This window comes from Rhinoderma darwinii, chromosome 4, assembly GCF_050947455.1.
Source record: "Rhinoderma darwinii isolate aRhiDar2 chromosome 4, aRhiDar2.hap1, whole genome shotgun sequence".
In the NCBI taxonomy this organism is placed as follows: Eukaryota; Metazoa; Chordata; class Amphibia; order Anura; family Rhinodermatidae; genus Rhinoderma; species Rhinoderma darwinii.
The window spans coordinates 131,789,407-131,812,815 of NC_134690.1; the positions used below are offsets into that span (position 1 = coordinate 131,789,407).

General features: G+C 39.7%; 1 protein-coding gene across 1 annotated transcript in view; it reads right to left on the minus strand.

The window, feature by feature from the left end:
• SI (sucrase-isomaltase) overlaps positions 1 to 23,409 on the minus strand; it is a 210,546-nt gene that overhangs the window by 47,242 nt on the left and 139,895 nt on the right. Inside the window, 3 exon segments of the mRNA XM_075863657.1 lie at positions 130 to 267; positions 13,149 to 13,159; positions 13,947 to 13,956. Of these exon segments, the coding sequence (XP_075719772.1) occupies positions 130 to 267; positions 13,149 to 13,159; positions 13,947 to 13,956 (159 nt within the window).

Genomic DNA, 23,409 nt, shown 5'->3' on the forward strand with positions numbered 1-23,409 from the left:
ATGTGTGGTTAACTGTACTTTTCAATACAACTGTTTACACAATTTAGCTTTAATGATTTAAAATGTTACACTAATTCCTCTAAGTTATTTCTAGTTGTTTTTGTTAAGACAGATCTAAATACATACAACATAAATGCATCCACGTTGTTCACAATTTTCTTTTGTGGGAGCTTCTTCAGGGTAACAGTCAATCCTGTACAGATCATTATTGATTTCAAGGGTATATGATTCTCCAAACACCAGATGAAGGCCAGTTATATGAGCAATCTGTGAGGAGGGTATATTAAGTATTAAGGGTTGTTTATTGGTAAAAAAAACTGTTATAACATGAACATGACTGTGCATTTTCAAGATCTATAAATGAATAAACTATTTATAGACAGACAAGATGAAAATGAAACATTTCTAGGCTGAATTAGGTTATTAACTATTATTAGGTAGACTATAAGCATGGCAATATTAAGTGATCACCAGGCTTAAAGATAAGAAAATCTATTTATTTTATCCGCATATAATAGACCAGATTTTCTAATGCTGTCTAGTGTAAACTTAGATAATTCAGTTAGAAGATGTTCCAAATTTATCATAAGTGGTGCATGCTGTAAGATGAATTTGGTGCATCTAGCTTTTCTTTTCCTTATACCACCTCTTGGTTGGCTTAATTAACACCAGGTTTTTTGCATGAAAATTTTGGCGCAATTTTAGTGTACGGTGGAGCATTTTAAGCCACACCCACTTTCCACTAGACCGGGACCACTTTCATGCTAAGTCACGCCTTCTTGTGGAGTGCAGTGCAAAAAGGGTCTAAAAGAGTTAATAAATATGGAGCAGACCATGTGCACCATAATTCTGGTTCAATTTAAACCAGAATTCCGGCGCATTTTGGTTAGGATGTCTGCCCTAGTGTATTAGTATTTACTGTATTCGTTATTATTACCTTGGTATCTGGATTATTTGAAACTGTATGGGAAGAAGGTTGGGTCACACCATCCTTTTTTACATCGATCCTGAAAATAGATTTGGATAGTCCAAGTATTTTAATTTCATCAAATATTAGAATATTTGAGTCCGTGTAATAGAGGTTTGTGACTTTCAAAGTTATGGACATCTAAAATAAGAAATAAGGAAATAAACACAAATGCATTTGCAACTAAATATCAGATAAGCAAGATGGATTTCTAATTGTATCTCTCATATATCTTTCAACATATAAATGCCAGAGAAATATCCTAATATATAAATTTCATGTGTCCATAGACTTCAACAGCCAATACAGACATACTAGTGGCTAACATCTAGGACATATGTTTGATGGACTGTTCTACAGATATACTCTACTGATAGTAGAAGCCAAACATTTTTAACCAATTAAACATTCACAAAGGGTTTCTTCCTTGGGACACAATAGAAACAACATAACATAAACCTAAAATCTAATTCATAATCTAAATTAAGTAACTGCAAATACATTGGATTATTTTTCTTCTACTGAATTTTTGTTACAGGAGGTGTTATATTCCAGAGCAGCATTCACAGTTCTGCAAACAACTCAGTTTAAAGAGGCTCTGTCACCAGATTATAAATGCCCTATCTCTAATGTAGATAACAGCGGTTTTTATTTTGAAAAACGATCATTTTTGAGCAAGTTATGAGCAATTTTAGATTTAGTTTCTTAGAGACCAACTGGGCGTATTTTTACTTTTGAGCAAGTGGAAGTTGTAAAGAAGTGTATGAGGCTGACCAATCAGTGACCAATCAGTGTCATACACTTCTCATTGTTCCAGCCCATTGTTACAGTGTGATTGTGTACAGTGTGATTGTGCAGTGAAAGAAGCTGGGCTGGAACAATGAGAAGTGTGTCACTGATTGGTCAGCCTCATACACTGCTTTACAATACCCACTTGGTCAAAAGTAAAAACACGTCCAGTTGGTCTTTAAAGGGAATGTGTTGCCAGAAAAACATGTTTTTTTAAAAAAAATTAAACATTTAGTGTGTGGGTGATTAAACATTGTTCAAATTTTTTTTATTTTTTTGCACGAGTCCAGGAAATATTATAAATTATTTCTAATTTATAATATTACCCATTTTTGGTCACTAGATGGAGCTGTTCCCAAAATTGCAGCATTGCAACATTGGGTTAAAAGCCCTCGCTCTAGTGAGCTCTCAGCATTCCCCCCTCCTTTATCCTGGCTAGTGCCGGGATAAACGAGGGGTTTGAACGATGTAACCTACTACACTGTGTGTCGCCATTTTTTGAGCTAACCCACAGTGTAGTAGGTTTACATACAGTAGTAAACACACACAAACACGAACATACATTGAAATCTCTTACCTGCTCCTGCCGCCGCGGCTCCCTCCGGCCCGTCCGCTCCGTTTGTTGCCGCTGGTGCAAGTGCACAAATCCGGAAGCCGCGACCGGAAGTAGTAATATTACTGTCCGGCCGCGACTTCCGGTCCACAGGAAAATGGCGCCGGACGGCGCCAATTTCGAATAGGACTGTGTGGGAGCGGCGCATGCGCAGTTCCCACACAGACGCCGTACACTGCAGTCAATGGGACGGGAGCCGTTCGCAGTCCCTATGGGACTGTGGCTGCCGTATTCCATGTCTGTATGTGTCGTTAATCGACAGACACAGAAATGGAACAAAAAATGGCAGCCCCCATAGGGAAGAAAAAGTGTAAAAATAAGAAAAAGTAAAACACAAATACACAAATAAATATAAACGTTTTTAATAAAGCACTAACATCTTGAACATATGAAAATTTTTTTGGGTGATGACACTGTTCCTTTAAGAAACTAAATTTAAAATTGCTCATAACTTGCTCAAAAATTATAATTTTTCAAAATAAAAAACACTGCTGTTATCTACATTACAGCTCTGATCAGATTATGTAGGAGATAGGGCACTTATAATCTGGTGACAGAGCCCCTTTAAATTTCTTGATATGCTTTGTTTGTTTGTTTATTGTATGTACATTTACATTCTGAGAGGTGTAGTATTTACATTAAGCACAGTACAGTAATATGATGTAGGCAAAACTAACTTTCCCAGAATGCAGTGCAGAACATTGCATTATAGTTGCTCGGCTTATCTGTTTGTGGTGTTTCCGATTACTGTAAGAGGTAAAGAAGTAAAGCAAAGTACTTACAAACTCTTTCAGCGAATAAATATATATATATATATATATATATATATATATATATATATATATATATATATATATATATATATATATATATATATGCATTCAATATAGAAAATGTCTGCCTGAACAAATGTGTAGTGTAAAGCCTTCAATTTTATCATCTTGTTAATAAAATTGTTGTATGTAATCCTTTCACTGAGGCTAAGGCTTCACAGCATCATGCACAGTTGCAATAACATCACAGACATGAGCTGCAATTAAAATTTTTACCTTATGGCAATATAAAAGCCTTTCCTGGTTTATTTTGTTTTTTTCACATACAAAATCACATATATATATATATATATATATATATATATATATATATATATATATATATATATATATGAATTCAAGTGCTGCCTATTCTTTGAATTCCTACATTTTTTTGGACTGTTGGTCGTGGTTTGGAGGCTTGCACACGCAAACCTTTGAAAAGGCAGTTTCCTTTACTTGCTGGTGCGGCTCTTCTTTGTATTTATATATATATATATATATATATATATATATATATATGTACACATACATACATACATACACACATATTTTTACAAAGAAAACTATCCAACCCCACCCACGCCCACCCACCCTTTGCCGTTCAGAGAAGAAAGAAAAAAAATCCTTTAGAAGGTACACCCATGGGTGAAGGAGCTGTGGGGTCCTACCATAAAGGCTTTAAGTTGAAAGAATGTGTGATATACTGTATATCTAATTACTCCAGAGTGAGCACAAAATATATCATTCCTGGGTCTTGCTTGTATACTGATATGATTCTGCTGGCAAGTGTTTTATTGATACCACTGTCTTATTTCATTTTTACTGGACAATCACAACACAAACTGACAGGCAAGCTTGAAATAAAAATTATAACCCGACTTGTCAAAACGGTTTCTAGTCTTTTACAGAGAGATCATTTATAATACTGGGATGGCAATAAATGATTAAAAGATCAAAAACAATTCTATGTGTCAATGTGGTTGATATGTCACTTGGTAGAATTGATTATTGATTCATATTAATGAGAATGTTAATGCTACAGATTTTAATTCACCATAGAAATGTATAATCAACAGATGGCATCTCATTAGATTAAAGCGTCAAGTGCCTACATTTATACTATCTGTTAGGAAATCTACACCTCATCATGTACATGAGCCATCAGTCATAACATTAAAATCACCTACCTAATAACATTAAGTTCCCTCTCATGCCACCAAAACAGCTCTGATCCATCGAGGCATACACTCTTCGAGATCTCTGAAGGTGTCCTGTGCTATCTGGCATCAAAACAGTTCATCCCTTCATGGCAGCAGTATTCCCTAATGGCAAAGGCCTCTTTTAACAGCTACACTGCAAAAATTGATCAGGAATGGTTAAGGAACATGAACAAAATTTTAAGGTGTTGACTTGGCCTCCAAATTCCCAAGATCTCAATCCAATGAAACATCTATGAGATGTGATGGGAAAACAGTTCAGCTCTATGGAGGCCTCACCTTACAGGACATAAAGTATCTGCTGCTAATGTCTTAGTACCAGATAAGAACAGAACAGCTTCAGAGGTCTTGTGGAGTCAATGCCTCCATGCATCAGAGATGTTTGGGCGGCACAAGGGGAACCTACGTAATATTAGGCTGATGGTCTTAATGTTATGGCTGATCAGTGCATATCACATACTAATATGAAGCTTACAATATCTTTAGAATTAGTTAAATGTATATGTTGGTGGAAAATTAATTTTTACATACAATACTTTATATAATGTATGTAGAATATAACATATACTTACAGAGGTAGCGTAGAATTCATACATTGTATAGAGTCTTTGTTCAATTGAGTCTAAAAACAAAACACAGTGAAATGAATCCCTTACTCCTGCATGGCGAATTAATTTGACAAAGACACAGACGAAGAAATGATAAAGTACTGGCATGAGCCATGAAAAAAATAGCCTGTATGATACAGGGAGCAATCGTCTGTTGCATGGTTACTACAGTTAGCTGTGTGTATTGTATGTATATATAATCCATAATCCATATAGTCCTGTAGATACACCAAAGACTAAATGATCGCAGCACTCCAAGCACTCTTGGAGTGCTGCAATCATTTAGTCTTTGGTGTAAACATATATATATATATATATATATATATATATATATATATATTAGTAAGTGTATACTTAAATAAACTAAATCAGTTATTCTTTTTGTTAATGAAAAATCTAAATGAAACATCCAATTTGTGAGGGGGGAGTTTGAGAAGAGGGAACAAAACAAAACTATATTGTACTTAAATCATCATACTGTATGTTTTACATGTGTACTGTTTTTCGATTTTTTTTTTCTACTAGTATCAAAATACAGCATAACCAATAACAACAGGCCTAATATAAATTGTATGAATAGAAATAACCGCAACGTCCAGGTAAATATTCATAGAAATAACATATACTGACCCACTACATGTTGTGTATAATAAGATAAGTCATGGTGACAATTTCTCCTCACAGAGTATAAGGCATGACTCTTTTCTTTCTACCTTTTTTTCTTACCCATTCTCAGTAAACACTGTGTTTCCATTAATTATGTTAGTTCTAATATTTCAAAATGTGATTACTCACCAATACTTTTACCATCATCCCAGAAAAGATGTCCTTGGGCATTTTCTTGGGCATCCAAAGCAATAAGAAGTTTCATTGGATTCAATCGACTAAAAAATAAAAGAAAAATGTTATAACGTATATTTATAATAAATATTTTGATTATTGTGCATTCATTTTATGATTTATTCCTCAGTATAGTCAATTTATATTAAACATATAATGATTATTTAATTATGTAAAGAACACTTAAATCCAGCTGGATTATCATTCTTATTGTAGCATCCAAAAACTGGTATACATGATTAGAAATTTATATTGCATGTTTCTTGATTCGTACTAGTATGATAATATTAAAAATGAATAAATATCATAAAGGTGCCCACAAGACTGGTCATTGTTTACCTTTGATTTGTATTAAAAGCTGGAGCTTGCTGTGGTAAAATGTATCCACCTCTCACATGAAGGTTAATGTGTTCTAGTGGTGCAGGCAGCGTTTTCTTGCTACCGGGGTTTTCTATTGTAATACCCTTTGAAGTAAATTGTAAAACATGGACAGTTAACAACAAATACATTTTAATGACAAAAAAATATTTAGAATCAGGAGAATCGTTATGGAACAAAGTTAGAATTTATTTTTCTTGTTAATAAATGTAATGCCATTGTTTTATCTCTCATGATCGATTAAGTATATAGGAGTATTCTGTACAGCTTCAAAATAAAGTTCAGCCCATAGATATGTTGTTTAATCACATTTATGCTCAATATATTAAAAATGTAGAAAAAGGCAAAATTAACAATGTAATTAAAAAATCTGATCATTTTGGTAAATATGTACATTGGCTATGTCTGGTATTGCAGCTCAGCGCCAGACACAGCCAATGGCCATGAGTTCACTTGAATGGGACTGAGCTGCAATCAGACACACATTCAATGGACAAAAGTGGTGCTGTTTCTGGAACGAAGCAGCATCGATTTTTCCATACAACACTTTTACTTTTAATTGCTTTAATCAATAAAAATATAAACACATCTGTACTTACTGTGTGATAATCATACCAAACTGTGTTTGGAAAATAGACGTCCACACTTCTTGAATTCTACAATTAAGCAAATAATGCATGAGAGAGATTGGAGAGTGGGGGCTACTGCATTCAGCTTTTATTATATCTTCACAGTAAAACATAATAAGCTACAAATCCTTCTTTTGACTGGTTTTGTGCTTTATTTAAAATATGTTTTATCGGTATTCATAATTTGCACAAATTCTGCTGGTTTATATTGAATCAGACAATGGTTTACCTCCAATCCGCTATCAAATCTGTGATGTGACAGATTAAAAATGATTATAATATAAGTAAATAGGAATATAGTCACAATCTTTATCTTGACTCAGATTACTTGCTGTAGCAGGGTAACTTTTCACTTAAGCCATTGAAAAAGTTAAAGTTTCTTGCCGCTGTGTATTTAACCCCTTAACCCCTTCCCGCTCCTGGACCTACTATTAGGTCATGGTAGCTGTATTGTTCGCGCTCCATGACCTAATAGTACGTCACGGGAGTAACGGCCATTTCGGCCGTCTTCCTGACACATACAGGAGCTGTGACAGCTGCTGTCTCGTTCAGAAGTTGCCGCAGCTCCTATAGTGGGGACCGATCGATGTGACCCCGCTGATTAACCCCTTAAAAGCTGTGTTCAATAGGGATCGCGGCTTTTTAGGGGTTAAACCACCATCGCCGGCCCGCTACATGATAGCGGGCAGCGATGGTTGCTATGGCAACCGGACGTCTAAAAATGGCATCCGGCTATGCCATCTACGGAAGCCTAGTGGGTCCTGACAAAGTAAGGACCCACTATGCTTGTTGTCAGTGAGTAGCTGACAGCTCTAATACACTGCACTACGCATGTAGTGTAGTGTATTAGAATAGCGATCAGGGACTCCTGCCTTCAAATACACTAGTGGGACAAAGTAAAAAAGTAAAAAAAAAGTAATAAAAAGTTGTGTAAAAATAAGAAAATAAAAGTTTTAAAAGTAAAAAAAGTAAAAATCCTGCTTTTTCCCTTATCAGTCCTTTATTATTAATAAAAATAGATAAATAAACTATACATAATTGGTATTGCCGCGTCCGTAACAGCCTGGACTACAAAATAATTTTGTTATTTATCCCGCGCGGTGAACGCCATAAAAGAAAATAACAAACCATACCAGAATCACAATTGTTTGGTCACTTCACCTCCCAAAAAATAGAATAAAAAGAGATCAAAAAGTCGCATGTACCTAAAAATGGTTTTGATCGAAACTACAGTTCGATACGCAAAAAAACAAGTCCTCGCACGGCTTTCTTGATGGAAAAATAAAAAAGTTCTGGCTCTTAGAATATGGTAACACAAAAAGTAAATGATTTTTTACAAAAAGTATTTTATTGTGCAAACGCCATAAGACATAAAAAAAACTCTAAACATATGGTTTTGCCGTAATCGTATCGCCCCGCAGAATAAAGTGAATATGTCATTTATAGCGCATGTGGAACACTGTAAAAAAATAGAATTAAAAACAATAGTTGAATTGCTGTCTTTTAGTCACTACGCCACTTAAAAATAGAATAAAAACTGATCAAAAAGTTGCATGCACCCCATGAAAACTATAATGAATTCCTCAAGGGGTCTAGTTTCCAAAATAGGGTCACTTTTGGGGGATTTCCTCTGTTTTGGCCCCACAAGACCTCTTCAAACCGGACATGGTGCCTAATAAAAAGGAGGCCTCAAAATCCTCTAGGTGCTCCTTTTGTAATGACGGGGGTAGGGAAACGGACAAGTGAGCCCTAATCTACCCGCCACTCTGTCCCTGCCTACTTGCAACGACCCGCCCTAGGCGACGGGGTACAACTTGGCGGCGGTCCCTACGCTCAGTAAGTGCACGAGACAAACAGACAAGGGAACACAAAGCAAAGGGAAAGGGGCAGTTGCCCACGGCAACACCGTGAGCAACAAGAATGGTGAACGAGCCGAGTCAAAACCAGGAGTGCACGAGGTACCAAACGCAGAGCAGGAGAGTAGTCAGTAAGCCAGGGTCAGTATGGAGCAGGATCAAATAGTCAGAAGCTGTAGCTGGGCCAGGAAACCACACGAGAAGAATCACAAGCAAAGGAGGAACAGGAAAGGCAGGTATAAATAGACAGAGGGCGGGAGCTAGCTCCATCTGGCCAGGCTGCGATAGGCTCTCCCACTCCTAAGCCTGCCATCCTGAGTGGTGGAAGATGGAGTCAGTCTCAGAGACACAGACTCAGGTGCAGACTGATTAGCTATGGGAGTATACACAGAAGTTGTGCCTGGCAGATCCTTTACACCTTTGCTTCGGAGGCCGGTGCTTCAGGCCATTACCGCACTAGGGCCACATGTGGGATATTTTTCAAAACTGGAGAATCCGGGCAATGAGTATTGAGTTGCGTTTCTCCGGTAAAACCTTCTGTTTTACAGAAAAAAATGGAATAAAAAGGATTTTCTGACAAAAAAAAAGAAATATGTCAATTTCACCTCTACTTTGCTCTAAATTACTGTGAAACACCTAAAGGGTTAATAAACTTTCTAAATGCTGTTGTGAATACCTTGAGGGGTCTAGTTTCTAAAATGGGGTATTTGATAGGGGTTCCTAATATATAGGCCTCTCAAAGCAATTTCTGAACTGGAACCTAATAAAAAAAAAGTAGCCAATACTTTGCTTCTTACATTATACTGATAATAGCAGTGCCCACCCCGAGATTACCCAGGTTTTGACCGTTTGTATAAATAGAGACCCCTATTAGGCCGTTTCAGTGCACGGTTTTGCCAAGCATAAACCCCCGAGAAGTGTATTTCTATTGATGTGTCCTTGGTAGATTTTAAAGGGAGGCTTCAATTCCGCCAGTACCTGCCGTGTAAGAGGGCAAGGTATGGCGTGAAGATGTATAAGCTGTGCGAGAGTGCATCAGGGTATACCTACAAATTTAGGATATATGAAGGGAAGGACAGCTGTATTCAGCCCCCAGATTGCCCCCCCCCCCCCTTACTGGGAGTTAATGCAAAAATTGCGTGGGATTTGGTGCACCCACTGCTGGACCAGAGTTACCACCTCTACCTGGATTATTTTTATACCAGCGTCTCACTCTTCAAGTGCCTCGCTTCCAGAAGTACTGCGGCATGCGGCACTGCTAGAAGAAATCTCAGAGGCCTCCCTAAGACACTGCTTGGGCAAACACTCAGAAGGGGTGAGAGCAGTGCACATTCTAGCAGTAACATATTGTGTGTCAAGTACAAGGACAAGAGAGCTGTCCTTGTATTGACAACAATACATGGCCACAGCAGTACCCATGTACTGTAGACTGCATCCTGGACTACAATAGGTACATGGGAGGGGTGAACTTGACAGATCAAGTCCTGAAGCCCTACAGTGCCATGCAGAGTGGTCCAAGAAGCTGGCCGTGCACATCATACAGATGGCATTGTACAATGCGTACGTGCTATGTCGATGTGCAATCCACACGGGAACTTTCCTGGAATTTCAAGAGGTGGTTATCAAGAACCTAATCTTTAGGGACCAGAAGGGGGCACCCAGTACTTCTGGAAGCGAAGCCACACGCATCATACCAGGGAAACACTTTCCAGAAGAAGTTCCCCAAACTGGCAAATGGGAAAAGTCAAAAGAGGTGCAAAGTCTGCTATAAGAGGGGGATAAGGGAGGACACAATATATCAATGTGACACGTGTCCCGAAAAACCAGGACTCTGTATGAAAGAGTGTTTTAAAATTTATCATACATCCCTTAGATTTTTAATCTACCCTGATGCACTCCGCACAGCTTATCCCCCTCATCTTTCCCTTCTGAGCCCTGCTGCGTTCCCAGGCAGCAGATAACAGCCACATGTAGGGTATTGCCATACCCAGGAGAACCCACATTACAATTTATAGGGTGTATATCTCCGGTGACACATGCTGGGTCACAATATATTGGACACTGAAATGGCATACATATATAGATAATTGCAAATCTCACACTGCACCATCTGCTGCGCATTACCTTTTAGACAATACCTGTGGGATCAAAATGCTCACTACACCTCTAGGTGAATGCCTTAAGGGGTGTCAATTTTAAAATTGGGTCGCTTCTTGGGGGTTTCCATTGCTTTGATACCTCTGGGGCTCTGCAAACGCAACATGGCACCCGGAAACCAATCCAACAAAATGTGGACTCCAAAGAACAAATAGCGTTCCTTTTCATCTGAGCCCTCCCATGGGCCCAAATCGCAGTTTATCACCATAAATGGGGTATTGCCGCACTCAGGATAAATTTGGCAAAAAAATGGGTGTCTTTATTTCTTGTGACAATAAGAAATTTTGAGCCAAAACTACATATTATTGGAAAAAATATGTTTTTTTTTAAATTCACAGCCCAATTCAAATAAGTTCTGTGAAAAAACTGTGGTGTCTAAATGGTCACAACACCCATAAATGAATTCCTTGAGGGGTGTAGTTCCCAAAATGGGGTAATTTCTGGTGGCTTTCCATTGCTTTGATACCTCTGGGGCTCTGCAAATGCGATATGGCACCCGAAAACCAATCCAGCAAAATCTGGACTCCAAAGAACAAATAGCGCTCCTTTCCTTCTGAGCCCTCCCATAAGCCGAAAACAGCAGTTTATCACCACAAATGGGGTATTTCCGCACTCAGGACAAATTGGGCAACAGAATGGGGTATTTTATTTCTTGTGAAAATAAGAAATTTTCATAAAAAATGACATCTTATTGGAAAAAATGTACTTGTTTTTGCATCGCAATCCAAGAGCCGTAACATTTTTATTTTTCCGTCAATGTGGCCGTATGTGGGCTTGAATTTTGCAGGGCAGTGTGTAGTTTTCATTAGTAATATTTTGGGGTACATGGGCTTATTGCTTAACTTTCATTTTATTTTATTATGGGGGAATGGGAGAAAAAAAAATTGCCATGTTTTTTTGCAGTTTTAATGGACATCAATCATTCAGCGGATTAATTCATGTGTTTGTTTTATTGTTCGAGTTGTTACAATAGCGGCAATACCATATATGTATATGTGTTATTTGTTTTGACACTTTTACTAAATAAAACCACTTTTTGGGGAAAAAAAAGTGATTTTATTTTATTTTTACAGTATTTTTTTTTTTAAACTTTATTTAACTATTTTACTTTTGTTTTTGTCCTACTAGTTTTGCCTGTCAGAGTAAAACTGACAGGCAATCTATTAGGCTATGCCTCTGACCTGTGGGCTATTGTTAGGTCCCCGGCTGCCATGAAAACCCAACGGCACCCCGCGATTTCTTTGCAGGGGCGCTGATGGGGTGACAGAGGGAGCTCTCTCCTCTGTCAAACACATTAGATGCTGCTGTTGCTATTGACAGCTGCATGTAATGGGTTAAACTTCCAGAATCAGAGAGCGCTTTGATTCCGGCAGTTGGGCAGGAGCCAGACTGTGTATAATAGTGGTGCTCGTGCCGCTGATCGCGTGGATACAGTGGCAGTACCCACGCAATCAGAGAACGGATATATCCGCCATTATCTGGGAATTTAGCTCCTGCATAGGATGGATATATCCATCCTTCGTCGTAAAGGTGTTAATGCATTAAAAGTCAAGATAAAGATCATATATCTGTGAAACAGCAGAACTCTGTTTTTGAAGTCTATATCAATGTGAGGAATTTCGATTTTACTTACATTCCTGAGTACGGGGCTGATCATGAATGCTGCACCCCACAAGAATTGTTCATAAATATCCCATGTTGCCTTATCTTCAATGAATCTTAAAAATTGGAACAACAAACAAATGTGATTATCATGTATTTTATTATAAAAAATCTCAAATCGCAAAATCATAATTAAAAATGTAAGTTGCTACAGTAGTTAACATACATAGAAGGATGAAATATGTGTTCTTACGTATACAGTATTTCGAGTTAGAATATAAATAAATCACTTTAAAATATAAGTCCTTGAGTTTTCCTCTTACATCAAATTATTTAAGTCTCAGCAACAGTCAATATGGGCATCATTACAACTTCTTATCAGTTAGCCGTTCTGATGAAAGGCGAACACAAGAAAAACAGGATACATATGCAGAACATCGTATAGGCCCCTTTCTTTCCAAATTCTGATTTGATGACTGAAAGAGAAAAAAGGCGGAGAATCCTCCAGCTCACCGTCTCCAGCGTCTCATCCCGTAATGTGCATGAATCCTCGTTGCGGCCAACGTTTAAATCAGAGAAGAGAAAAGTACTTGATCCAGCATTATTAGAAGGAAAATTCTTCCAACTTTATTGTAAGCTGGCAAGCCATTATTAAGAACGAGTGATTTGTTCGAAACGCATAGGTTTGCTTCATCCACCTCTCTGTGCTCATTGCATTTTTAAACTAATTTACAATAATATTGGAAGAATTTTCCTTTTAATAGTGCTGGATCAAGTACTTTTCTCTTCTCTGATTTGATAACATAGAGTTGTTGGGGCAAATCACATGCACCACCATGCTTTATTTGGAGCGACCTCCCACTTTGTCACAGGTATATTCTTAATTCAAAAAAAGATATCAAGGCACCAGAGATCCAAATAATAGAAAGCGGACGGCCAGACTGGATGGCGGACTGCCAGACTGAACCACGTAGTATATTTCACATCACACATGTGGTCTAGTGAACCATCGTATCTTGGCAGGTGAAGGAACCAGTGGGAAAATAGAAGTCATGTGACCCGATAATGAGTTAATAAAAAATAGATGTAATGATTTGTAAAAACTTTTCAGAAAAGTCAAGGATCTATTTACCAGTGATTTCAATTTCTTCACACTTTATAGTCTGAAGACACAAATACTGCAGCTTTACATTTACAATATCCATAATATAGAAAACAGGATTTCTGCTTAAAATGTAAAAAAGTCCATATATTAGTAAACTTGTTGAGTACAATTTGGTAATCATGTTAATAATTAAGTTTCTTATACTTAGAGATATGACAGTTATGGTGGCCATTTATTTTGCAGTGAAAACAGGGAGTGCTGTCATATCGATTGTAGCATTTGCATTAGATCCATAGTAACTGATGGTAAAACTTTCACTTTGTAATTCATGAGTATGCTAATAAAATAAAATTCAAAGTTTACAATTGACAATCATATGTCTGCCGATCCAACAGTTTGTCACTTTTTCAAAACAGTCCAGCTAAAAAAAGGGCCAATATCTTTATACCGTAAGTAAAAGTAACATAACTACAGTGAAGGAAATAAGTATTTGATCCCTTGCTGATTTTGTAAGTTTGCCCACTGTCAAAGACATGAACAGTCTAGGATATTTAGGCTAGGTTAATTTTACCAGTGAGAGATAGATTATCTAAAAAAAAAAAACAGAAAATCACATAGTCAAAATTATATATATTTATTTGCATTGTGCACAGAGAAATAAGTATTTGATCCCTTTGCCAAACAAGACTTAATACTTGGCGACAAAACCCTTGTTGGCAAGCACAGCAGTCAGACGTTTTTTGTAGTTGATGATGAGTTTTGCACACATGTTAGATGGAATTTTGGCCCACTCCTCTTTGCAGATCATCTGTAAATCATTAAGATTTCGAGGCTGCCGCTTGGCAACTCGGATCTTCAGCTCCCTCCATAAGTTTTCAATGGGATTAAGGTCTGGAGACTGGCTAGGCCACTCCATGACCTTAATGTGCTTCTTTTTGAGCCACTCCTTTGTTGCCTTGGCTCTATGTTTCGGGTCATAGTCGTGCTGGAAGACCCAGCCACGAGCCATTTTTAATGTCCTGGTGGAGGGAAGGAGGTTGTCACTCAGGATTTGATGGTACATGGCTCAATCCATTCTCCCATTGATGCGGTGAAGTAGTCCTGTGCCCTTAGCAGAGAAACACCCCCAAAAAATAATGTTTCCACCTCCATGCTTGACAGTGGGGACGGTGTTCTTTTGGTCATAGGCAGCATTTCTCTTCCTCCAAACACGGTGAGTTGAGTTAATGCCAAAGAGCTCAATTTTAGTCTCATCTGACCACAGCACCTTCTCCCAATCACTCTCAGAATCATCCAGATGTTCATTTGCAAACTTCAGACGGGCCTGTACATGTGCCTTCTTGAGCAGGGGGACCTTGCGGGCACTGCAGGATTTTAATCCATTACGGCGTAATGTGTTACCAATGGTTTTCTTGGTAACTGTGGTCCCAGCTGCCTTGAGATCATTAACAAGCTCCCCCCGTGTAGTTTTCGGCTGAGCTCTTACCTTCCTCAGGATCAAGGATAACCCACGAGGTGATATTTTGCATGGAGCCCCGGATCGATAGCGATTGACAGTCATTTTGTATGTCTTCCATTTTATTACTATTGCACCAACAGTTGTCTCCTTCTCACCCAGCGTCTTACTTATGGTTTTGTAGCCATTCCAGCCTTGTGCAGGTCTATGATCTTGTCCCTGACATCCTTAGAAAGCTCTTTGGTCTTGCCCATGTTGTAGAGGTTAGACTCCGACTGATTCATTGAGTCTGTGGATAGGAGTCTTTTATACAGGTGACCATGTAAGAGCTGTCTATAATGCAGGCACCAAGTTGATTTGGAGCGTGTAACTGGTCTGGAGGAGGCTGAACTCTTAATGGTTGGTAGGGGATCAAATACTTATTTCTCTGTGCACAATGCAAATAAATATATATAATTTTGACAATGTGATTTTCTTTTTTTTTTTTTATATATAATCTATCTCTCACTGGTAAAATTAACCTAGCCTAAAAATTCTAGACTGTTCATGACTTTGACAGTGGGCAAACTTACAAAATCAGCCAGGGATCAAATACTTATTTCCTCCACTGTATGTAATTTTCGTAACAACTCTGAAGGGCCTGTTACACATGGCGACAATCGCCCAAATAAATTTTTAGATCAAATTAACATTCTCAATTATTGTCCAGTGTAAACTCGTGCAGCGAGCAAACGATCCGTGATTATTCGCTCGTTTGTAATTCGCATCTTTTATGCTGACTTATCATTGGTTGCAAGTACATCTAGTCATGTAAACAGGCACCTGTCATTTGTAATGGAAACAGCATGAGAGGAACAATTATGTAAAGAACACACGATTATTGTAACGTATAAATGCAAGTCTTGGGAATGTTATCGACTTGCTAAGATTAGCTCTTGATTTGGCGATTTATCACACTTGCATGTTACTTACTAGTTTTTGGAAAATTATCTAGTTAAGTAATGTAAGAAAAACACAGGCTAATGTCTGTAATGTGTGGTAATAAAGGTAACAGGTTCATCATTGGGTTCCAGTGTGGGCAACAGAATTATTCAGCCCTTTATTAATCTAGGTTTTCACCTACTGTATTAAGCAATGCAGCTTTCTGACAAACCATAAGAGATTTTATAATGGAAGGTACAAGTTCTCAGAGAAAATTTTGGGCTCATAAAAATGTTTGAAGTTTTAATTTCTCAACACCATTCAGTTTATAGCAAGATGCAGAAGGTTAACTATCACGATCATACTATTATAAAGTGCCACGGAAATTCACCCTATGAAACACGTTTACGAACATGAGCAAGTATGATCTGATTTTCTATCTGACTGAACTTGCTTTTTTTTAAATTAATATTACTATTTCAAGCTTTTTGGATTTCTAGTTTTCGTTTCTTTTTTTTTGTTGAGAATTTCCAAATGAAATATAGAATCTAGAAATGTTTTGAAAATGCCATAAAATTAAGCTACTTACTCATGCAGAAGCGGTCTCACCACAGTTGAACCAGTAGTATGAGCATCAAAAAGCAAGGTGTATAAGTAAGGCAGAAGCGTATATCTAATATTCAGGACATTTCTTGATAAAGCTTCAAAGTTTGCATCAAAGCTGACTGGATCTTGTCTCTGAAATATAGAAATAATATTTGTAATAATACAATTCCTGCTGTTGACCCATGTGATTTATACATGGATGCCCTTATTATTTAGTAATATCATTGGTTTATTCAACATTATTCACTAATGGAGACAGCATGACAATTTGTTAGCATAACATTATTGAGATAATTTACTAATATTTCAGTAATGTAGCTCCAAAGGCAGAGTTCAATTTTAAAGATCATTCTCATCTTTTACTTGATTTATAGTGCCCTAGTATATTTCTAAAGCACAAGTACAATATGTTTAATGTATAACAAAGAATAAGACCTATAGTCACAATAAAATAAAAATAAATGAAACGTAGAATATAGTATATATATGATTGCTAAAAAATTTCGGATCAAAGACAGTAAAATCAAACAAAACCAAAGTAACATTTCTATAATAATTTACCACCCATCCTATTCCATTGTGATTTCTTGAAAATGGGTAAAATGCTCCAAGTTCCATCCACCGGGCACATAATTCGTAGGTGGTATCTTGAAAAAATCCACAAATGTCTGCTCCAGTCTACATAAAACATAGTAACACATTAACATAAAATAAAATGTTAAGGTGAGGTTATCAGTGAAGGATTTATTAAAAATTAAAATGACATAAAAAAATGATTTGTATTGAGCTACTGCATCAAATATCCCAGGAGCCTTGTGTCTATGGGCAGCCCTGTGGGAAAGGCTCCTGGTCCTCAGGGTCAGGTTAAAGCTCATGCAGTAACAGCTGGTGCTGTAGTCTCCATTTGATACTTATATACATGTCATATAGCTCTCTGCTATGATAGAGGAATACTTAGTTTCAATGCAGGTGGCAATGTGATATCATGTAAGTATTGACTTTATATGGTCCTTGTTCAATAATATAAATGGATATATTGATTTCATTTTGCGTCTTTATTTGCAAAAAAATTTGTGATTTTCATATGATTTTAAAATGTTTTTATTAGTGGGAACGGCATTTTGTACATATAGCTCTCGAGCAGTAAATCCAGTCATCATTGAACATGTCTCTAGTATTTGCGAAATGGGAAGTCAGCCAACTTTATATAATAATAATAATAATAATAATAATAATAATCTCGATGAGAAATAAGTTTATTATGAATATTTTTAACATTGAAGCAATACTTGAAAAGAACACAGCTTTTTGCCTATATGGCTTAAATAATACATTCAGAACAAAAGCAAGGAAATATATGCATGTCATACAATTCCAGAGCACATGAAACCTAAGTTCTTATGCTAAACAATTTATAGTATTTGTCATTTTTTTGATTATTTCTCAGAATATATTTTGATTTTTGTTGGTATATAACCTTGTATAGATTCCATTCAGCTCCCCCTCAGTCTTATCTTAAGGTGTACCTCCTGTTTGTATTAAAAAATAAAATAAGCTAGAACCTTCATTTTTCTTTCTACTGCAATATACTTTATGAGTCATCCTTTCTTATTTAATAGATATTGCAGGTGTACCTCCGTGCTGCACATCGTGCATAACATATTAAATTCTAAATAAAAGGAGCTCTGTTTCCCTGTCTCCTGTATTATTGGAAGCAGCCTCACTGTACTGCAGATTATGAATCTAATAGCTGATTCTAATAGCCAAGATTGCTTGTGTCAACACTACATGCTAGGCTAGGAGATGGAGCAGGCACTCTGTATTAAAATAGTTTATAAAAAGTTAATTGCACAATTTAAGAGTTTGTAAACCTTTAGTATCCCCTACTCTCTTACTCAGGGTATGTTCACATGCTGAGTCAAAAACGTCTGAAAATATGGAGCTGTTTTCCCTTGCGTTTCGTTTTTTGATCCACTCGCGATTTTGGAGCTTTTTCTAATAGAGTCTATGAAAAACAGTCCACAAATGTCCCAAGAAGTGTCCTGCACTTCTTTTTCGAGGCAGTGTTTTTTTACGCGGCCGTTTTTCAAACATTCGATAAATTCGATAAATTTATTGCTTATTTGTGAAAAACACCAAAATTTAGGGAAAATTAGAAAAAATTATGATTTTTCTAATTTTAAATGTATCTGCTTGTCAAACAGATAGTAATACCATACAAAATAGTTACTAATTAACATATCCCATATGTCTACTTTATGTTTGCATCATTTTTTGAACATCCTTTTATTTTTGTAGGACGTTACAAGGCTTAGTACTTTAGCAGCAATTTCTCAAATTTTAAAGAAAAATTTCAAAAGGCTATATTTTCATGGACGAGGTAAGTTCTTAAGTGGTTTTGAGGGCCCTATATATTAGAAACCCCCATAAAACACACCATTTTGAAATCTGCACACCTCAAAGTATTCAAAACAGCATTCAGAAAGTGTTTTAACTCTTTAGGTGTTTTACAGGAATTGAACGAAAGTAGAGGTGAAATTTTCAAATTTCATTTTTTTTGCCAAAATTAATTTGTAATACATTTTGTCCTGTAACACAGAAGGGTTTACCCAAGAATTACATCTCAATATTTATTTCCCAGATTCTGCAGTTTTTGGAAATATCCCACATGTGGCCCTAGTGTGCTAATGGCCTGAAACACAGGCCTCAGAAGCAAAGGAGCACCTAGTGGATTTTTGGGCCTCCTTTTTATTGGAATATATTTTAGGCACCATGTCAGGTTTGAAGAGGTCTTGTGGGGCCAAAATTGGTGGTAGTAGAGGTAGCCAACACAGACAGCAAAGGTGGTAGACTGGTAGTAGTAGCAGCACATTAAAAAAAAGAGACTGGACGACAGTCACAGGACAAAGCCCTGTGGTGGGGCAGGCCTCGCCTCAGGCCTGCTTGTAGCAGACGGGCGGCAGTGGAGGTGTATTGGTGGTAGTAGAGGTAGCCAACACAGACAGCAAGGGTGGTAGACTGGTAGTAGTAGTAGCAGCACATTAAAAAAAGAGACTGGACGACAGTGACAGGACAAAGCCCTGTGGTGGGGCAGGCCTCAGGCCTGCTTGTAGCAGACGGGCGGCAGTGGAGGTGTATTGGTGGTAGTAGAGGTAGCCAACACAGACAGCAAGGGTGGTAGACTGGTAGTAGTAGTAGTAGCAGCATATTAAAAAAAGAGACTGGACGACAGTCACAGGACAAAGCCCTGTGGGTGGGGCAGGCCTGCTTGTAGCAGACGGCACTGGGGGTGGATTGGTGGTAGAAGTAGTAGCAGCACCAACAGCGGCACATTAAAAAAAAAGTGGACAGAACAGTATCCCGTAGTAGCAGGCGACAGTAGCAGGCGGCAGCGGCAGCAGCAGCAATGTCAGATCTAATCAGTGGCATCAGGCACAGGGGTTTTAAAATCCTCACCGATCCACGCTTAATTCATTTTCAGAAACGTGAGATTTTCCAAGCTGTTGGCGGACAATCTTGTTCGCTTAGGGGTGACGAAGCCCCCTGCCGCGCTGAATACCCTCTCTGATGCTACACTGGAGGGTGGACGAGACAGTACACCCATGGCAAACTGGGCCAGTTCTTGCCAATGATCCAATCTGCTGACCCAGAAGTCCATGGGGTTTGGGATCAGCATTTCTGACGGAGAAAGGGCACAGTCCAGGTACGAGTGAACCTGGTTGTTTAGGTGCTGCACCTGGTGATGGTGAACATCCCTTTGGTGACTACGATGTGTGTCAGGTCGGGGTATTGGATGTAAAAATGTTGTCATCATATTTTCCAAACTGAATTGGCTGCTGCTGCTTCTGCTGCTGCTGTCGCGGCTGCCGCCTGTTGCAGAGGTAGCTCTGCCAGAGGCGGTGGAACGATGAGACAGTGGGGAGCGGAGAGTGGCCCCCCGGTCAGACATGCTTGCAGCAGGTGTTTGCCGTTTGAAAGCCGTGACAAGCTGGCTGCATAGCTTCCCTCGATAATAAGCCCATTTTGCCTCCCTCTCGGAAGGCGCAAAAAACTCCCCCATTCTGGCATTATACCGAGGGTCTAAAAGTGTGGCTATCCAGTACTCATCTCTTTGCTTCATGCTAACAATGCGACAGTCAGCGCGCAAGTAACGAAGCATACAGCTCGCCATCCTGGCCAGCGTTTCAGAGGGCCCGGTTGGTTCCATCTCCCCCCCATACTGCCATGGTTGTCCATCATCAAGGTCGTCGTCAGACTCGTCATCACCACCATCACTGTCATATTGTGCGGCTGCCTCGTCCCCTATCCCTTCCTGTGATTCCATCTCCAAATCCAGCTCCTCTTCAGGTCCTGTTTCCTCATCCTCATCCTCCTCCTACTCCTCAACATCCATAGCCAGATGTGATCCTTCCTCCATCCTTTGCTGAATCATCGCAGTAAGCATTTGCTCCATAATGAATATCAGCGGCATAACATCGTTCATTCCGCTAGCGTCACGGCTCACAAATCGTGTGGCCTCTTCAAAGGGCCTCAAAACGCGACATGCGTCTCTAACAAGCTGCCAGTGCCTGAGCTCGAAATTACACTGGTTCCAAACGCTGCCCATCTGCTGCATCAGGAAATCATTCACGGCTTTCCGCTGTTCGTACAGACGGTCCAACATGTGCAGGGTGGAATTCCAGCGTGTTGGAACGTCGTAAATCAGGCTGTGTTCTGGGAGGTTGTTTTGACGCTGCAAGTCCAGGAGGGCGTGCTTAAATGCATACGAACGTCTAAAGCAAACGCAAACCCTCCTGGACATGGCCAGCACACCCTTCAAACCAACATATGACTTTAAGAAGCGTATTATGACCAGATTGATCACATGTGCCATGCAAGGTGCGTGTGTCAGGTGACCTAGACGCAATGCAGCCACAACGTTCTTCCCGTTATCAGAGACAACATTGCCCAGTGTGAGTTTCAGAGGAGACAGCCAGTGTGAGATTTCCTCCTTGATGCAGAGCAGCAGCTCCTGCCCTGTGTGGCTTTTCTCGCCCAGGCTCAGCAGGTGTAAGACAGCGTTGTGGCGCTTCACCTTGCACCTATGAAAAGAGGAGGGAGGAGGAGTGGAAGATACGCTGTGTCCTGTCGGGGACGGGAAGACATCCAAGGAGGAAGGCAAGGAGGAGGAGGAGGAGTAGGAGGAGGAGGATGGTAGGCGCCTGGTGTCCGGAGTTGAACCAGAAAGATACAAGCGTGGAGGTGGTAATGCCTGGCATTGCTGCGGTGGTGCATCGGACTGCAAAATATTGACCCAGTGGGCCGTGAAAGACATGTACTGTCCCTGCCCATAGTTGCTGCTCCACGTGTCGACGGTGGCATGTACCCTGTTGCACACGGATAATTGCAAGGACTGGCACACCTTTTCCTCCACATGCTTGTGCAAGGCAAGGACAGCTGTTTTGGAGAAGTAATGTCGGCTAGGTATTCACCACCTAGGCTGAGCATACACCATCAATTGCTTGAAGCCGGCGGAGTCGACCAGGTGTAACGGCAGCGACTGCACCACCAACAACTTAACCAGGTGTGAATTAAGCCGCACGACAAGTGGATGACTGGGTATATATTGTTGCTTATTGGACAACAATTCCGTAATGGATAACTAACGGGACGTAGGAGTAGCACTAGATGACAGTGATGATGACGATGACAACGACATGGTGGATAAGGCCTGGCTACTACTTAGATGACAGGGACTCGGAGCAGCAGCAGCAGCAGCGGCAGTGGGGTCTTCATTAGATGTACATGATGATGGTGGGGCATGTAGATTGTCCCACATGGCCTTGTGATGCCACTCCATGTGTTTACGTAGAGCGGTAGTTCCTACATTGCTGCCCTGCCCACGCCTTACTTTCTGCTTGCAGATACGGCACTGTGCCATGTTTTCGTCCTCCGGGAAGTTACAGAAAAATTGCAACGCGGCAGAGTACCGTAAAGAAGTAGTACCACGTCCACCACCAACACCACCACCACCACCACCACCCGAGCTTGCCCCTTGTCTGGCAGGCTTTTTTCGGGAGCCTACACCAGCATCAGTGTCGCCGTCACTGGCTCCTGAGCTGACCCTACCGCTGCAACATTTTGCAGATTGACTTCTGCCCCTACCTCGGCTTGGCTGTTTATCACGGCCAGTGCCGCCACTACTAACCTCCTCCTCTGACGCCATCATCACCTCGTCACCTGGTTCCCACGTCCTGTCTAAAACAACATCATCATCATAGCCTTCCTCATCATCCCCGCCACTTCTGTCACTGTGTTGTGAATGTGATGTGACATCATGGCGGGCTCCATGCCCCCCCTCATTACTGCATCTGCCACCACGGCTACCACCACCAACACCCCCACTACCGCAGCTATGCGTCTCGGATCCCGCTTCCACCTCCACTACCGCCGCAACACACTCCATTGGCTGACTCGCGGAAAACAAATCATCATCATCACTATGTTGTTCAGTGTCTTCCTTCGTACCCGAGGAGATGTCTCTTAGGACTCTCAGGAAAGATGGCTTCCCGCTAGGAAGGGGGAGCGAAGACATAGATGATGGAATGGAAACACTAGAAATACCTATATTACTACTGTCACTGTGCCAAGGAACTGTAGAGGATCTGGAATCCAACGAAACCTGGCTTGAAGCCAGATCATCAGAGTCTTCCTGCTGAGATGACCGCGAGCCAGCCAACCAGTCCACAATGGCCGTATTGTCTAAAGTAACCCGCCCACCGGAGGAGATGGACAAGTCTGGCTTGCTGATACTGCTACTACTACTAGCAGGCACATGGCTGCTGCTACTAGTGGAACTGGGCACATGTCT